The 15,152-nt window shown below is 53.6% G+C and overlaps 7 protein-coding genes across 7 annotated transcripts; 5 read left to right on the top strand and 2 right to left on the bottom strand.

Moving 5' to 3' along the window:
• Window positions 1-113: 113 nt before the first annotated feature.
• Window positions 114-1,692, top strand: A1O7_09185 (uncharacterized protein; the record flags this gene model as incomplete). The annotated part of the gene is made up of 2 exons (XM_007763174.1): window positions 114-1,339; window positions 1,395-1,692. 2 exons carry the CDS (start codon window positions 114-116, stop codon window positions 1,690-1,692), a joined length of 1,524 nt encoding a protein of 507 aa, XP_007761364.1.
• A 719-nt stretch (window positions 1,693-2,411) lies between these two features.
• A1O7_09184 (glucan 1,6-alpha-glucosidase) lies at window positions 2,412-4,178 on the top strand (the record flags this gene model as incomplete). Its single annotated transcript, XM_007763173.1, has 1 exon — window positions 2,412-4,178. One exon carries the CDS (start codon window positions 2,412-2,414, stop codon window positions 4,176-4,178), a length of 1,767 nt encoding a protein of 588 aa, XP_007761363.1.
• Window positions 4,179-4,849: 671 nt separating this feature from the next.
• Window positions 4,850-5,086, bottom strand: A1O7_09183 (uncharacterized protein; the record flags this gene model as incomplete). The annotated part of the gene is made up of 1 exon (XM_007763172.1): window positions 4,850-5,086. One exon carries the CDS (start codon window positions 5,084-5,086, stop codon window positions 4,850-4,852), a length of 237 nt encoding a protein of 78 aa, XP_007761362.1.
• A 1,034-nt stretch (window positions 5,087-6,120) lies between these two features.
• On the top strand, window positions 6,121-8,617 carry A1O7_09182 (Cullin 3; the record flags this gene model as incomplete). The annotated part of the gene is made up of 2 exons (XM_007763171.1): window positions 6,121-6,519; window positions 6,575-8,617. 2 exons carry the CDS (start codon window positions 6,121-6,123, stop codon window positions 8,615-8,617), a joined length of 2,442 nt encoding a protein of 813 aa, XP_007761361.1.
• A 998-nt stretch (window positions 8,618-9,615) lies between these two features.
• On the top strand, window positions 9,616-10,078 carry A1O7_09181 (uncharacterized protein; the record flags this gene model as incomplete). The annotated part of the gene is made up of 2 exons (XM_007763170.1): window positions 9,616-9,736; window positions 9,789-10,078. The coding sequence occupies 2 exons, from the start codon at window positions 9,616-9,618 to the stop codon at window positions 10,076-10,078; spliced, it is 411 nt and encodes a 136-aa protein (XP_007761360.1).
• Window positions 10,079-11,414: 1,336 nt separating this feature from the next.
• Window positions 11,415-12,394, top strand: A1O7_09180 (esterase/lipase; the record flags this gene model as incomplete). Its single annotated transcript, XM_007763169.1, has 3 exons — window positions 11,415-11,557; window positions 11,664-11,919; window positions 12,020-12,394. The coding sequence occupies 3 exons, from the start codon at window positions 11,415-11,417 to the stop codon at window positions 12,392-12,394; spliced, it is 774 nt and encodes a 257-aa protein (XP_007761359.1).
• Window positions 12,395-12,932: 538 nt separating this feature from the next.
• On the bottom strand, window positions 12,933-15,034 carry A1O7_09179 (fimbrin; the record flags this gene model as incomplete). The annotated part of the gene is made up of 3 exons (XM_007763168.1): window positions 12,933-12,970; window positions 13,038-13,106; window positions 13,180-15,034. 3 exons carry the CDS (start codon window positions 15,032-15,034, stop codon window positions 12,933-12,935), a joined length of 1,962 nt encoding a protein of 653 aa, XP_007761358.1.
• Between the last annotated feature and the right edge of the window lie 118 nt (window positions 15,035-15,152).

The following is a 15,152-nucleotide window of genomic DNA, read 5'->3' as shown; positions in this document are numbered from 1 at the left end:
ACGGTGAGGCTGCGATATCCTATCATCTAGTTGCCCATGTTGCTAATCTGTCGACCGTCGCTCCTCTCTACTGACCTGCACCTGGGTTCCGCAAGCTTCAAGGCGTCGTCGAAATGAGCCGTGGAAGCTCTGAGAATACGCTCAAGTCCGAAGGCGACCACCCAGGGGATCATACAGGCAAAGAAGATATCCCTGGAGACGAGCACGAGAAGCAGGATAACCAAACACCCGGCGGAAGCAACCGTGATGAAGAGCGAAATTCTGGGGACGAGGTTCCTTTACCTGTCGGCTTGTTCCACCCATCATTAAGGAATGTGTGGAAGCAAGCTGCAAAGAAATGGTCCCTGACGGTTGCAATCCTCTTCTGCTACATCCTCTGCGTGCTTTCGCTCTACTGGGCCGTCTTATTTCATGTCCCACAGAACTTGGAGGCTTTGACAGTTGCCGTTGTCAATTTCGATGGCACAGGATCCTATGCGGGAATCGAACCTCTTGTCGGACCCGTGGTTGAACAGGTTGCACGAGAGCAGGCGGCACTTCCTGGCTATGCGTTGGGCTACAGAATCGAATCTCCGGGGAAGTACGGCGGCGATCCTCTTGCTGTACGGCAAGCCGTGTATGACGAGCACATTTGGGCGGCAATCATCGTCAGTGCCAACGCAACAGCTCTTCTACAGGAAGCGGTTGCAACCGGCAATGCGAGTTACGAGCCCCTGGGCGCAGGACAAATAATTGTCAACTCAGCAAGAGATGAGACAACATATGGCAATTACATCGACCCGCAGTTGTTCGAGTTCGCGATCGACCTGCCAGCCAGGTTCGGAGAGCAGTGGATCCGAAATGTTCTTTCCAACAGCTCCCTCGACGCTGCGACGTATTCACGCGCACCGCAGGCTTTGAACCCAGCAATCGGTTTCTCCTTGATCGACCTCCGACCGTTCCAGCCCCAGCAAGCCACTCCAGCTGTGACGATAGGCCTGATCTACCTGATCATCATCGCCTTCTTCTCCTTCTCCTTCTTCTTGCCGGTATACACCCAGTTTATCATACCAAAGGGCCACCCGCCGTTGCATTTCTGGGAACTGGTCCTCGTGCGCCTCTTCATGACCACGGCAGCATATTTCCTCATGTCGCTAGCCTACTCGCTTGTGTCGCTGGCATTTCTCATCCCCTTCTCGAACCATTATCCGCACAACGATGTCACGATGGCGAAGAACCCGGATGCCTATGGTCAGGGTACATTTGTGGTGTATTGGATGCTGAACTGGGTCGGCATGTATGCGCTTGGCTTGGCAAGCGAGAACGTTACCATGGTCATTGGCCAGCCGTGGACTGCATTGTAAGTTTCCCTGTCGCTACCGCAACATTCTAGCATTCACTGACGTCCCGTTTAGTTGGTTGATCTTCTGGGTCATATCCAACGTGTCAACATCATTCTATGCCATCCCACTGGCTCCAGGATTTTTTCAGTTCGGCTACGCCTGGCCGCTGTATCACATCGTCAACGCCAGCCGCACCATCCTCTTCGACACATATAGTCGGATTGGACTGAACTTTGGCGTCCTGTTTGCTTGGTGTGCGATCAACACGGTCTTGTTCCCATTCTGTTGTGTCTTTATGCGCTACAAGACAAATAAAGAGATGATGCGCAAGGTTCCCAGACGGAAGATCCAGTACCTTGTCGATGGATAGATTAGACGAGCAGACGCCCAAGATAGCATCCTCGGTCAAGAGCTGGGGGAAGCCTCCATTTTAGCTACATTCGCGTCTCTAGTCCGCGGAACGAAAAGTATGTTCTTGGAGCATCTTGCTAGAACGGCGAGACTGGATATCCTTCCCTCGTAGCCCATGCCGGGGAAATTCTCGGTCAAACCTGCCCATCACTCCCCGCACAGCTCATGGACAACCTTCGCCTCCTCAGAAATTCTTCCCAAGTTCACTTCACATCGCCTGCCCCGATACCACCTTGGTGACTTGCCCAGATTGCGGTTGGGTCACTATGGAGTCGCGGGTGTTGATACTTGCATTCCAAGCGACCTGTTTGCTGGTCAGCCCCAAAGTACCTCCAATGTTCCTGGAGTTTCGCCGAGTAAATCGTCGATATCTAAATGACCTACTGCCGTGCCACTCACTTGGGCACAGTCGTGTACGCACTTCATCTGGAAGGCGGTCCGCTGCTGACAATCCCTACGCACCTTGAGTCCCAAGGTATATAGTATAGCGAGGTCGTGACCGGAAGGCATAGTATCACTTATCATCCGTCAGGTTCTTTCGGTCTCTCTGACTGGTGTGACTTGCCTGTCACTTGTCTTTCCCTTCCACCCTGCCCTTTCTGTTGCCTCGAATCCTGCTCTCAACTTAGAGTTGGAAACACTGATTTAAAAGTCTACATCCTTTGATCGTGTTATACCATGTCCGCGTCAAAACCCAACTGGTGGAAAGCCAGCACCTGCTACCAAATATGGCCCGCCTCGTACAAGGACAGCAACGGCGACGGGATTGGCGACATCCCCGGCATAATCAGCACATTACCTTATCTGAAAGACCTCGGCGTGGAGACGATATGGTTGTCCCCAATGTATGACTCGCCGCAGAAGGATATGGGCTACGACATCTCAAACTACGAGGACGTCTACCCGCCGTACGGCACGCTCGCGGACATGGACGGCCTGATCAAATCGTGCCACGACCTCGATATGAAACTGATCCTCGACTTGGTCATCAACCACACCAGCGACCAGCACGCCTGGTTCCAAGAGTCGCGGAAAGACAAGGCCAACCCGTACGCCGACTGGTACGTCTGGCGGGATCCCAAAATAGTGGACGGCAAACGCCAGCCGCCCAACAACTGGCGCAGCATATTCGGCGGCAGCGCCTGGGAGTATTGCAAGGAACGAGACCAGTACTATCTGCATTTGTTCGTCAAGGAGCAGCCCGACCTCAACTGGGAGGTTGAAGAGGTCCGCAGGGGGATCTACAAGTCGGCGATCGAGTTCTGGCTCGACAGGGGCATCGACGGCTTCCGCGTCGACACGTGTAATCTGTACTCGAAGGACGTGACGTTTCCGGACGCGGTGACGAGACTGCATGGCGAGGAGTTCCAGCCGGCATTCGAGCACTTCACAAACGGGCCGCGAATGCACGAGTGGCTGAGGGAGCAGCGGCAGGAGGTACTCGACAAGTACGGCGATGTGCTCATGGTCGGAGAACTCCCTGGCACGGAAGCGGCAGAGGTGTTGCAATACGTGTCCGCCGAGGCGAGAGAGTTGAGCTGCGTCTTTGATTTCGACGTTGTCATGCTGGGAACCGCCACGAACGGTGGAGGCAAAAAACACCACACCGTGCGACATACCCTGCCACAGTTCAAGGACGCCATTCGCAAAGTCCAGGACTTGATCCGCGGGACGGACGCCTGGACAACTGTGTTCCTGGAGAATCACGACCAAGGAAGGAGTTTGACGAGGTTCGCGACGGACAAGCCTGAATGGAGGGAGAAAGCGGCCAAGATGCTCGCGACGCTGATGTGTACTCTCACGGGCACGCTCTTCATCTACCAAGGACAAGAAATCGGCATGTACAACCACCCTGAGCACTGGGGCATCGAGGAGCTACGGGACGTGGACTCGCTGAATGCCTACAACGACGTCGCGACCCGTCACCAAGGAGACCCGCTGTGGTTGAAGAAGGCCATGAAAGGCCTGCAGCTCGTCGGGAGAGATAACGCCCGCCTGCCGATTCAATGGGATGGGTCCGCTAACGCGGGATTCACGACGGGGAAGCCGTGGATCCGAGTCCACGACGACTACGAGGCTGTCAATGTCGCGGCGCAGCAGCAGGACCCGGACTCCGTGCTCAACTTCTACCAGAAGATGATCAAGTTACGCAAAGAGTATGCCGAGCTGATGGTCTTCGGGCAGGACTTCTCCGTGTGGGACTTCCACGACCAGGACGTCTTCACCTTCACCAAGAGTCATCCCGACCGGCACGGCGAGCAGCTGCTGGTGTTCCTGAGTTTCTCCGACGAGGAGCAGCCGTTGCATTATCCGCGAGGCCTGGAGAACGTGAAGACGGAGTTGCTCGTGAGTAATTTGAGGGAGGACGAGGAGGTCGGCAAGTACCTGACGCCATGGGAGGCCAGAGTGTATCTAATCAAGGAGAGCGTTCTGAATGGGCATTAGAGTAGAGAGATAGAGGGGGCTAGACGACTAATTAGACTGCATGCATTTCATACAATGGCGTTCAGGGTCCTTGTTGTCGTCCCGGGTGCAGACGGCATTGACTGTTCGTGGAACTTGCGTCCGTGTCGAAGGAAGCGGAAGTCGGGGAAGAGTAGAAGCCACAACGAATGGATAAATTGCTTCATCTGATCTGTTGATACAAATGGGCTCTTGGTATATTGCCATCCAAACTCGTGATACTGCGAATTCTTGTACACACCCCTCGTTATCCATTTATTGTCACATACACCCACCGCATTTCCCATATGAACGAGTGAGAGGATCGACGCCGAGAGAGGCATTGCGAAAGCCGTACGGCGGCAACCCACCTCCAGAGCAGGTACGGTGCGAACTGTGAATCGACGCGTGGAAGAAGAGCTGAGCAGAACACAGCCATGACCGTAAGGCGAAGGCGGGTGTGGTCTTGGTCCGGCACCAATAATGGAGGGCTGGACAAGCCTCGTATGAATCGCCGTGAAGTCGGCATTTGAGAAACTCGTGCGGTCTGCATGGTGAAGCTTCTTGACGTAACAGCCAGCCGAAAGCACTGAGATACCCTGGGCAGAGGGGTATCTTCTTCCTCTGAGGCCAGCGTGTATTGTCGTATTTTGATTATGTTGGAAAATTGACTCTCACTCCGTACCAACCGAGCCCTGCTTGGGAACTGGTTGGCTTGTTCTTTTCTGCTCGATCGGCGTGTGCACGGTTTCGGAGCCATCCTCCCAGAACTCGAGGTCCTCTTCGCCTTCATTGCCCACCAAATTACCAGGCCGTATCCCCAGGCTTCCTTTCTTCAACAGTTTTGTGAAATCTTGGCCCTTCGCAGCCTGCCTCCGTAGGATGTCTTCGAGAGTGGATTTCTGATCCATAAAGACTCTGAGATGGTCTGATATTACGTGGCGGTTTTTGCAGGACGGACAAGTGATGAGGACAGTTCCGTGGTGATAGCCATGCTTTGTGACGCGGTGGGTGGACCTGTATAGACAGGGCTTGCAGGTGAAGCTCAACTCGTAAGAAGGTTGCTCATCTCTTTTCTCTTTTGGCGCGCTGGGTTCTGCTCCTGGCACAGCAAGTGCTGAAGAGTATCTTTTGAAGGGGGCAAACGAGGATCTGGGGGGGACGGTCTGTCGCAGAGCCGAGGGGGCTCTTGGTGTTACTGATGAAAAGGTAGATCGCGACTGAGAAGCCCAAAGCCCACCAGTGATCTTCGACGCTGGACGTGATATTGATCGCATTGTCAAGCGGCTTTTGGAGTTTCAGAGTGACTGAGATGTAACAACTTAAAGAAACGGGTGAGTGACTTTAGAACTTTCACAACTTTGTATGAACGTCTATGCGGACTTTACCAGCCGAAGTTCTTCCGAATGCCCGACGATTTGCACGCCACTGCTTGGGGCCGACTGCTGCAGAGATGCATGATTCGAGTTTGCAGCTTCCAGTCGAGCTGGTGAAGGAGTGAATTTGAAGACCGTCGCCTCTCTGGTTGCAACCTGTCGCTTGTAGACAACCCGGGCCACCACGCCGCTGCCGCCATTGCCCACAGTACTCACTCGTCCGCGCACTTCTCCAAAAGAACCCCTCCTAGTCCGTATACTCTCCTCTATTGAGTCTGCGCACACTCTCGTGGCCACGTGGTTTTGAGCGTGTTTTAAGTGCGGCCGAGTTGCCTTGGCTATCATGTTGGCGAAGAAAGGGGGTGCAAAGATTCGGGCACCTAGACGGGTACGTTTTGCCGCTGCGATATCTCTGACCAGTCTTCGTGTATGCGGTGCGGCAGAATGAGTGAAAGGCGGACAGGCGCTGCTCTCCTGCTTCACTCCAGTGTTGCGCCCTGCTTGCGACCTACACAATGTCTTGCACCATTTTCCTGCACCCAAGCACACCTCTGTCCCGCAGTGCTAACATGTTTCGGCGACAGGGTCTGACGAAAGACGACGTTGACTTCGACGCCATCTGGGGCACGTTGTCTGTCGCTTTTCAAGAGATCTTTGCGAAGAATGCCTCAAAACTCTCGTTCGAAGAGCTGTTCCGGAACGCCTACAAGCTGGTCTTGAAGAAAAAGCAGGATTTGTTATACGACAAAGTAGTACAATTGATAGAGACATGGCTGCGAGGCACGGTGCGAGTTAGGATCTACTCCTTCATAACCCCAGCTCTCCTGGCCAGCGCGCTGGACCCGAACGACAGCGTCCCTTCTCAAGAAAACAGAGTCGCCGGTGAAAGGTTCATCAAAACGCTGAGAGATGCTTTCAACGACCATCAGCTCTGCACAGGGATGATCACCGATGTCCTCATGTACATGGTATGCTTCCCTCTACACCTTAAATGCGCTGATACGATGCTTATTGCCACAAAAGGATCGCATCATGGAGCAAGAAAAGAAACGCCCACCTATCTTCGCGACGTCAATGGCACTGTTCCAGAAAGAGGTGCTGAACACCCCCCTAGACACGGATCCAACTGTCAATGTGCTCTCCCTCTTGGAGATGGTCTTACTCGATATGATCAAGATGGAAAGGAATAACGAGACAATAGACCGACCCCTCGTCCGCGGCTGCTGCTACATGCTAGAGGGCCTCTACGAGTCATTCACCGAGGACGAGTCTAGCAAGCTCTATCTCATCTCTTTCGAACCCAAGTTCCTCCAGACGAGTAGAGAGTTCTACAACAAAGAGGGTCGGACACTACTTGTCGAGGCTGATGCTACCACCTTCTGCACCAAGGCGAGGAAGCGGATATCAGAAGAACAAGAGCGCTGCCAGCAGACAATCTCCAAAATCACAGAACAGAAGATTAAATCTGTGGTAGAAAAAGAGCTTATCTCGGCAAATATCAAAGATGTGATCAATATGGAGGGGACTGGCGTGCAGAACATGCTAGATAACGACAAGATCCAAGACCTAGCCAACGTCTACGAGCTGATATCAAGAGTTGACCCACGGAAAGGTGCGCTGAGAGACGTGATCAAGAGGCGAGTGATTGAGCTGGGAACTGATATCAATAAATCTGCCAACGTCATGGGCGATGCACCCGGACCAAAGGCCCTCCAGAAAGCCGGCGCCGACGGCAAGGGCATTCAGCAAGAGAAGGCTTTGAGTCAACAGACTCAGGCAGCAATTTCGTGGGTCGAGCAGATTCTGGCGCTGAAGGCCAAGTTCGACAAGCTTTGGATCGAGGCTTTTGAGAGAGACTCAGTGCTGGAAAAGGCCTTGGAGAATTCCTTCCAGGACTTTATCAACATCAACGACAGAAGCCCTGAGCACCTGTCGTTGTTCCTTGACGAATATCTCAAACGTGGCGGAAAGGATAAGAGCGAGGCTGAAGTCGATGCTATCCTGGATAACGGCATCTTACTGCTTCAGTATCTGGCCAACAAGGACACTTTCGAAATATACTACAAAAGACACATGGCGAAGCGGCTATTGATGAAGAAGTCAGTGAGTCGGGAGATGGAACGACAGATGCTCTCGAAGATGAAGATGAAGATCGGCAACCAGTTCACCCAGAAGCTTGAAGGTCTGATCAGAGATACAGAGACCTCAGACGATCTCAACTTGAAGTACAGGGAGTACGTGCAACAACTCGGTGACCCTGATCCGAAACGTGTCGACCTCGACTGCAGAGTCTTGACTACGACAATCTGGCCATTCGAATCGCTGAGCAAGCCTGACGACGAGGAGTCTCGAGCCGAATGCAAGTTCCCGGCCTCGGTGGAACGCGTACGGCAACGGTTTCAGAAATTTTACCTTGAAAAGCACACTGGGCGGAAGTTGACCTGGATGCCCGGCCTTGGCGACGCAGATATGAGAGCTACTTTCACCACGGGCGGGAAGACACGACGGTACGAGTTGAATGTCTCTACTTACGCGATGGTGATCCTCACGCTCTTCAATGATGTCCCTGCTGGGGAATCCCTCACCTTTGAGCAGATTGCCGCGGAAACGAATATTCCGAAGCCTGAGCTTATCAGAAATCTCCAGTCGTTATCTTTGGTGGCTAAGTGGAGAGTCCTCCGTAAGGAACCTGTTACCAAGGATGTCAAGCCGACCGACAAATTCTACTTCAACGAAGACTTCAGCAGCCAGTTCCTCAAGATCAAAGTCAGCGTGGTGGCTGGTGGGGGCGGCAACCGCGTCGAGAACCAGGATGAGCGTCGCGCGACCCAGAAGCGGACAGACGAAGAACGAGGTATTGTCATCGAGGCGGCAATCGTCCGCATCATGAAGTCACGCAAGACGTTGTCGCATTCTCAGCTAATGACAGAGACCCTCGACCAAATCTCATCGCGGTTTCAGCCTGACGTCAACATGATCAAGAAGAAGATCGAAGGGTTGATAGAGAAGGAGTATCTAGAGAGAGGATCGGATCCCGGAAAGCCAACCTACAACTATCTGGCTTGAACCAAGATGGCTTGGATGGATTATGCGCCTTCTTCACTATATCAGTGGCTTGTCTCGTCGATGAGACCTGTTTCGGCGTCGCGTGGGAACCGTACCATGAAGGGATGGTCTCCTTGAAACATGCGTTGAGCATTACGGGAACTCAATATGAGAGGCATTAGCGCGGCGTACGGCTCTTCGGATAGTTCGTTCTCTGCCGGTACATACTATCCCGGGCGATTGAGACACCAATGATTTCAGAATGTGATGCAATTGTAGCTCGGTGGTACTCCGTACCTAGCTGGGGCCATGATTCATTACGCTGATCCCATGTGTTACGACGTGCCGCGCGCCCGCGTAGACCTGACGCGTAAACTCAGCCAATCATCGCCAGGTGGAATTCGAGTCGCGCCGCTCTTGCCGACCGTCTTGCTCCTTCGCCAACCTGCAACAGCTGGCATTTGCTATGAAAGATGGGTTGGTCAACCAACACAACATTCGATCCTTCGGGAGATGTTCTCCTAGTTCTCAGTCAGCAGGATAGAACCGCACATCCGACAATCGCCCCGGCCAAGGTGGACTGGGTATCTCAAGATGACAAGCAGAAAGAGCTTGGAGTTGGTCGATAACCTACTCAATCAGACGCCTCAAACCTCCAGGTATCGCAGCCTGTCAAGGAAGTTGAATACCGACTCTCCTCGAGACACCTTGCGCTGGCATCGCCTGTCTTTCGTACCATGCTCTACGGTGGTTTCCAGGAGGGAGTCCAGCTCAGTTCTGGGCGACTGACACGAGTCACGTTACCTGACGATAACCCCGAGGCGATGCACCTCCTGCTTGCTATCATACACGGGCGAGCTCGGATTGTACTACGCACAATCTGAAAGAGACTGCTCGTCAAAACCGCAATCTTAATCGACAAGTATCAGATGCATGAATGCGCGGAAGTGTACACCGATATGTGATTTGACGACCTCTGGCCCCATCGGCAGGATTCCCCTCCGCATCTCACGGACTGGATGTTCCTTTGCTGGGTTTTCAAGAAAAAGACGGCATTCCAGGAGTCCACAAAGGAAGCCATCTTCGAATCCGCCCCGAAGTTCGACGACAATGGTCTTCCGTTACCACAATGGATCGCAAGTGAGTCCTTTCTTCTTTGTCCTGCAGCATTGCTCACATGGTCAACATACAGGTGATATCGAACGGCGCCGAGCTGCGTATATCGAAGCTATGATGGACAACCTGAGAAACCTCCTCAACCGCTACATGAGTGAACAGCAGCAATGTCCGTGGAACAAAAACTGCGACGCCATGGTATTCGGTAATCTGGTCAAGGGGCTCAACGCCAGAAATCTCTTTCCGCTGCGCGAGGCGAATACTCTGGACATATCGATCAAGGAACTTGTTTCACGGCTGCGCACCATGGAATTGACACCTGTTTGTCAAGGAAATTCATCTCCGTTTAGTAAAATGCGCCCCTGAGCAAGAGCTGGAGTCTGCTCTCTCTGAGCTCGAGAGTTGCGTGTGCGGCTTCGGACTTGATCGGCGCGACGCAGAGGAGTACTTCAAATGCTTCCCAGTCAAACTCTCGGCATCGACCTATAAGCCGTTCTGCTAATCTGTTTACCTGAGGATCTTGGGGCAGGATGATATCGCTGGAACAGACGAGTTGATAGCGGGCCTGAGCTGCGTTGCTGGTATTGGATATAGTCTGTCCGCGAGCTGCACGGCGGTGGCTTCACGATACTCCGTGATCTTGCGTACTGCTGGTGTCCCCCACAATCACCGACATTTTCGTTGGGGGTCAACAACCACGGATGGGATGGCCGTCGAGGCATGGGGTGAATATTCGTCTTTGGCCCAACTCTCTCTCTCTCTCTCTCGCTACTCATCCGGCCCTCGGTACATTGAAGGTCAAAGCATCTGCGGATCTTTCATGTTCTTCAGCGCTTCCCTTGCGCTGTCACTGCGGAGTCTTCTTAATCAGAGAGAACAAGAGGCTCCGCAGCAAGTATGGAATGAGGAGTGCGCCCGGAATGCACTGCACCAAGTGTGACATGGCTGTCGGCGAAGGAAACCTACGGCAGCGCCTTCAGACATATCCTCCGAGCCCAGTTGAAGCGCAATTGCTTACCAACAACACGCCATCACAGTGGATTCGGGTGCAAGCAGATACCTGCGTGTACTGCCTCAGGCAGCGAGCTGCCCGACTTGGCTAGCCAGAACCCTACACAGTAGGTAACCCCGCTAGTTTGCATCAGATTACATCATCGGGCCCTCACCACGAGCTTATCTCCGATTACAGCCAGCGGGGCACCAACGCAATCCAGCAGTGAAGAATTCTGTACCATGGTGCTACGTATCCGATGCCTCTTCGGAACCCTCGAGGAGCAACTCCCATGTCGCTGTACGAGGTACGTCCATTCCGGGCGCTGACCGGGTGGATATCTCGCTGCCGGTTTCAACTTGGAGCATACCTCCTCCACTAAACCGAGAACGAAACCACTACCGAGATCGACCAACGATTTTGATGCCCCTCCTTCTTGAATGCTTCTAGCAGCCAGTAGCTGACTCGACACACTGCATCTGAAATATGGCCTACTGGTGTAAGGTAGGGGACCATGCCATCCCATTCTCATTAGGCCTAGCCCATCCCGTCCCACCGTCCCAGGTTGTACCTGTTGCGTGCTCGAAACGGCTACACGAACGCCGCTATATAAACTACCTCCTGCAGGCCCTGTTCCGCAGTCTACCCCGCCAGCACGTCTTCTTTTCATTGATTTTCTCACACAAGCGTACAAGTCACCCGTGAGCAAAAATGACTTCTCACCCACCCGGCGCTTGCTGCTACAAGGGCGTCAAGCACGAAGGAGAAGCCACAGGCGAGTTCTCCCAGCTCGGCGACTTTGAGATCTACACCAAGTATCCGGAAGACAAGAACACGGAATATGGCATCCTCATGTACGTACCACGGCTATCTCCTTCATCTTGCCTGCTTTGCTGCCTGGCTACGCGGCCTATCCTCAAATCCAAGCCACTACTACTGACACGCTCATCCCAACGACAGCATCACCGATGTCATCGGCCACCGCTTCAACAACGCCCAACTCATCGCCGACCAGTTCGCCGCCAACGGCTACTTCGTCATGATGCCCGATCTGTTCGACAAGGATCCCATCCCCCTGAACCGTCCCGGTGACTTTGACATCATGAAGTGGTTGAACGGAGAATACCATCCGGACAAGAAGGCTCACTTGCCCCCCGTGGTGGACCCTATCATCGACGCCTGCTTGATTGAGATGCGGACGAAATACAACGTCAAGGTAAGAACAGAAGACACGGCAACATTAGCCACGGGGAAACGTCCATGTTCGCAGCAGATGGAAGAGTCATGCACATGCTAATACTTCCGCCTCCATCTAGAAACTCGGCGCGGTAGGCTACTGCTTCGGCGGCAAATACGTCGTCCGCCACCTCCGCCCGGACAGCGGCAAAATCGACGCCGGCTACACGGCCCACCCGTCCTTCGTCGAGGCCGCCGAGCTCAAGGACATCAAGGGCCCGCTCGCCATCTCCGCCGCCGAGACCGACCAGATCTTCCCGGCCGAGAAGCGCCACGAAACCGAGGTCATCCTGAAAGAGCTGGGCCTGCCGTATCAGATCAATCTCTATTCCGGCGTGGAGCACGGATTCGCCGTCCGCGGGGATTTGAAGAATCGCGTCGCGACCTATGCCAAGGAGAACGCCTTCCTGCAGGCGGTGCAATGGTTTGAGGAGCATCTGAGGGGTGGGAAGTAAGTGTAAAAATCAAATGCATGACCATGACGAGAAGTGTCGTGAGTGGGGCACAGCATATATCTGGAGAGGGAAACGCAGTGTGTCAAAGCAACCCAGTGCTAACGACGTCGGCTGGAGTAGAAAAGAGCAGGCAAGGCTGTAATCAGCTAAGCCACCAGAATCCTCGAGAGGCTGTTTTTGCATGCCTGGAGAAGAAATAGAACAATCACTCGCCGTCGGCTGTGGCGCAACACATGGCCAAGCCGGCGAAATGAATAAATCTACATGACAATCACACGCGCAGACTGCATCGTGCTCTTCACGAGATTCAAATCGAACTTCTCTCATTCGTAAAGTAAAGATATCGTCCAAAACGGCCAGATCATCCTGTCGGGCCCAGAACTTTCACGTCGGCATGCTCATGCCTCGCTTCACCAGATGGCTCTCTTACTCTGGTCTTCAAGAATATACCTCCGACACAAGAGGCAGGATCGTAAGCGGCATTTCTCCCATACTGGAGTCCGAAGGGTGCTTCGTGGCGCATCAGGAAGCATCCTTCTTAAGCGCCCATCTTCTCCGCCGTTCTCATCAGAGCGCCTGAATCTTTGGTTAGCCGCCAACTGTACTGGTGCAAAGCACAGCAGAGTTGAGGATGTCAACTTACCGACAAACGTGGTAACCAATCTCGCCCGTCCCTGTACGATGTCATCTGGAAGGAGATAGATCGTGGAGCCTGTTCACGTCGGGTCAGCATACGGCTCCTCTCGCGAGACCGTACCTTCTCGTTGCAGAATATCTATACGTACCAAGCTTTCTGGCAATGCTGATACTCAGCTTCGCGTTTGCGTACGCATCGTCGACCGTCTTCCCTGGCGTCACAAGTTCATAGTCGACATAATTGGCCTTCATGCCGTTCAAGACGTCTAGGAGGAAAATACCGCTGGTGATCGCAGGATCCTTGAACGATCTAACTGAAGATGATTTGCCGCCTTTGCGAGACTGGTCGTTCGCCCACTTGATCATGTCTGAATCCGACAGTTCGCGTTTTCCCATGCGCTGAGCGAGTCCAGAGAGCGTGCTGACAATGTCCCGGCGCATGAGTTGCCATACAAGGCCGAGCGTAAGTGTCCGTTGACCATCGGTTATATCTGCGCCTTGGATACCGACGAGGGAAAAGCGGTTCTGCTTACCCAGTTCTACAGCGTAATTCGTGTTCTCGACCGCCTTGAAGCGGGACATTTCCCCACCGTGTGCGGGAGGTTTGTTCACATGCCGGAAATTAACACTCCCAGGAATGACCTTGTCGTACGCCTGCAAGAGAACCGTGCCATCGCGCAGGTCGTCAAAGAATGAATTCACAGGTGGCTGGACGTCCAGACTGTTCAGCCAAAGGGTGAATACACGGGCTTCGCGCTCGCCTTCGGCATCGAAGTCTTCGATCTCGGGTTTCTCGCCTTCCTCGAGCGGGTCGAGACCTGGGTGTGTGTTGAATAGGTTGGCGACGAAGGCCAGGTTGAGTTTGGGGTTTCCTGCTACAAGTGCAGTTGGAGTTAGGAACTTTCGGCAGTCGATTCTCTCTGCATTTTGCAGGACCTCTTCGGCCCGCTGATGGAGGTCTCGTGTCTGTAGCGGAGCACGGGAGCAGATATCCGGTTTCAGTTGGTTGAGGAGCACGGTGTAGTTCTCGCCGTCTTTGACGTCGCCGGAGAAATTGTTCACTCTCCTCCCCCAGCCGGCATTCTTGAGGTGGTAGTTGAACCAGCGCAGTAAGATCTGCTCGGGTGGCAGACGTAGGAATTGGTCGAGGGTTTCGTCGTCTTCCAGCAGCCGGTAGAGCTCTGGGTGCAGCTTGATGTCGATCTTGCCCAATAGACCTCGTCTGATGATTTGCCAGATCAGACCTAGGATCAAGTGTTCTCGGACCTCAATGATGTCGCCGGCGCCAACATTGACCACGGAACAGCCGATACCCTTGGCAGATTCGATCACGATATTGTTGTTCTCTGTCATGTGGAATGCGTTGAGAGTCTTGATTTTCTTGCCTGGCTTGTTCAATACACGCTCATCAATGGTATCCGGCACACTATCATTGATCAATTTTGACAGAACCAAACCGTCCTTGCAATGGTCGAACATCTCAAAGGTATCGGTGGGGAACGGCAACAAATGTCCAATGTCGGGATCACCGGCAAGGACGGCGTTGATGTGGGTGGTGAAGGCAGTCCGCTCTTCTTCGTTTATCGTGTGGGTGACATTGGCCGATGACCCCTGTACTTGGATTCTCCCACCACCGCCGAGACTGGGCTTTGAAGCATGTCCTGGAGCCGCAGGCAGCCCATTGCCTCCAACGTTGGCTGGCCGCTGTTGAGGCCCAACGGATATGCGTCTCTGAGCCGGAGAAGACTGGCGCACCTTGGCGATTAGGTCGACATAGTCCTCCAGTTCGACTCTTCTTGAGCTGTCCAGTTCGACCTCTTTCAGGGCCTGCCTGACCACGTCGTAAGACTCTCGCTCGGACTGTTGGGTCGCCTTGATGACGGTCGCCTCGTCCAAGTAGCCTTTGTCGTCCACATCGAGTTTGCGGAACGCATCTTGTAGCTGAAAGATTTCGTTCTGCGGGAATTGAGGATATTTGCGCTGGAGCTTGAGAATGGCGGCCATGGTGACTGAGGAGCGAGGGGTGAAGAGGGGCAGTCGCGCCCAAAGAGATCAAGGGATATGAGGGGTGCTAAGTCAGTCGAAAGGGTGGGAAAGATGCGGTCGGTGAGTATGAGTGACT

Source organism: Cladophialophora yegresii (assembly GCF_000585515.1).
Source record: "Cladophialophora yegresii CBS 114405 chromosome Unknown aczIN-supercont1.7, whole genome shotgun sequence".
Lineage (NCBI taxonomy): Eukaryota > Fungi > Ascomycota > Eurotiomycetes > Chaetothyriales > Herpotrichiellaceae > Cladophialophora > Cladophialophora yegresii.
This window is presented reverse-complemented; position numbering and strand designations above follow the sequence as displayed.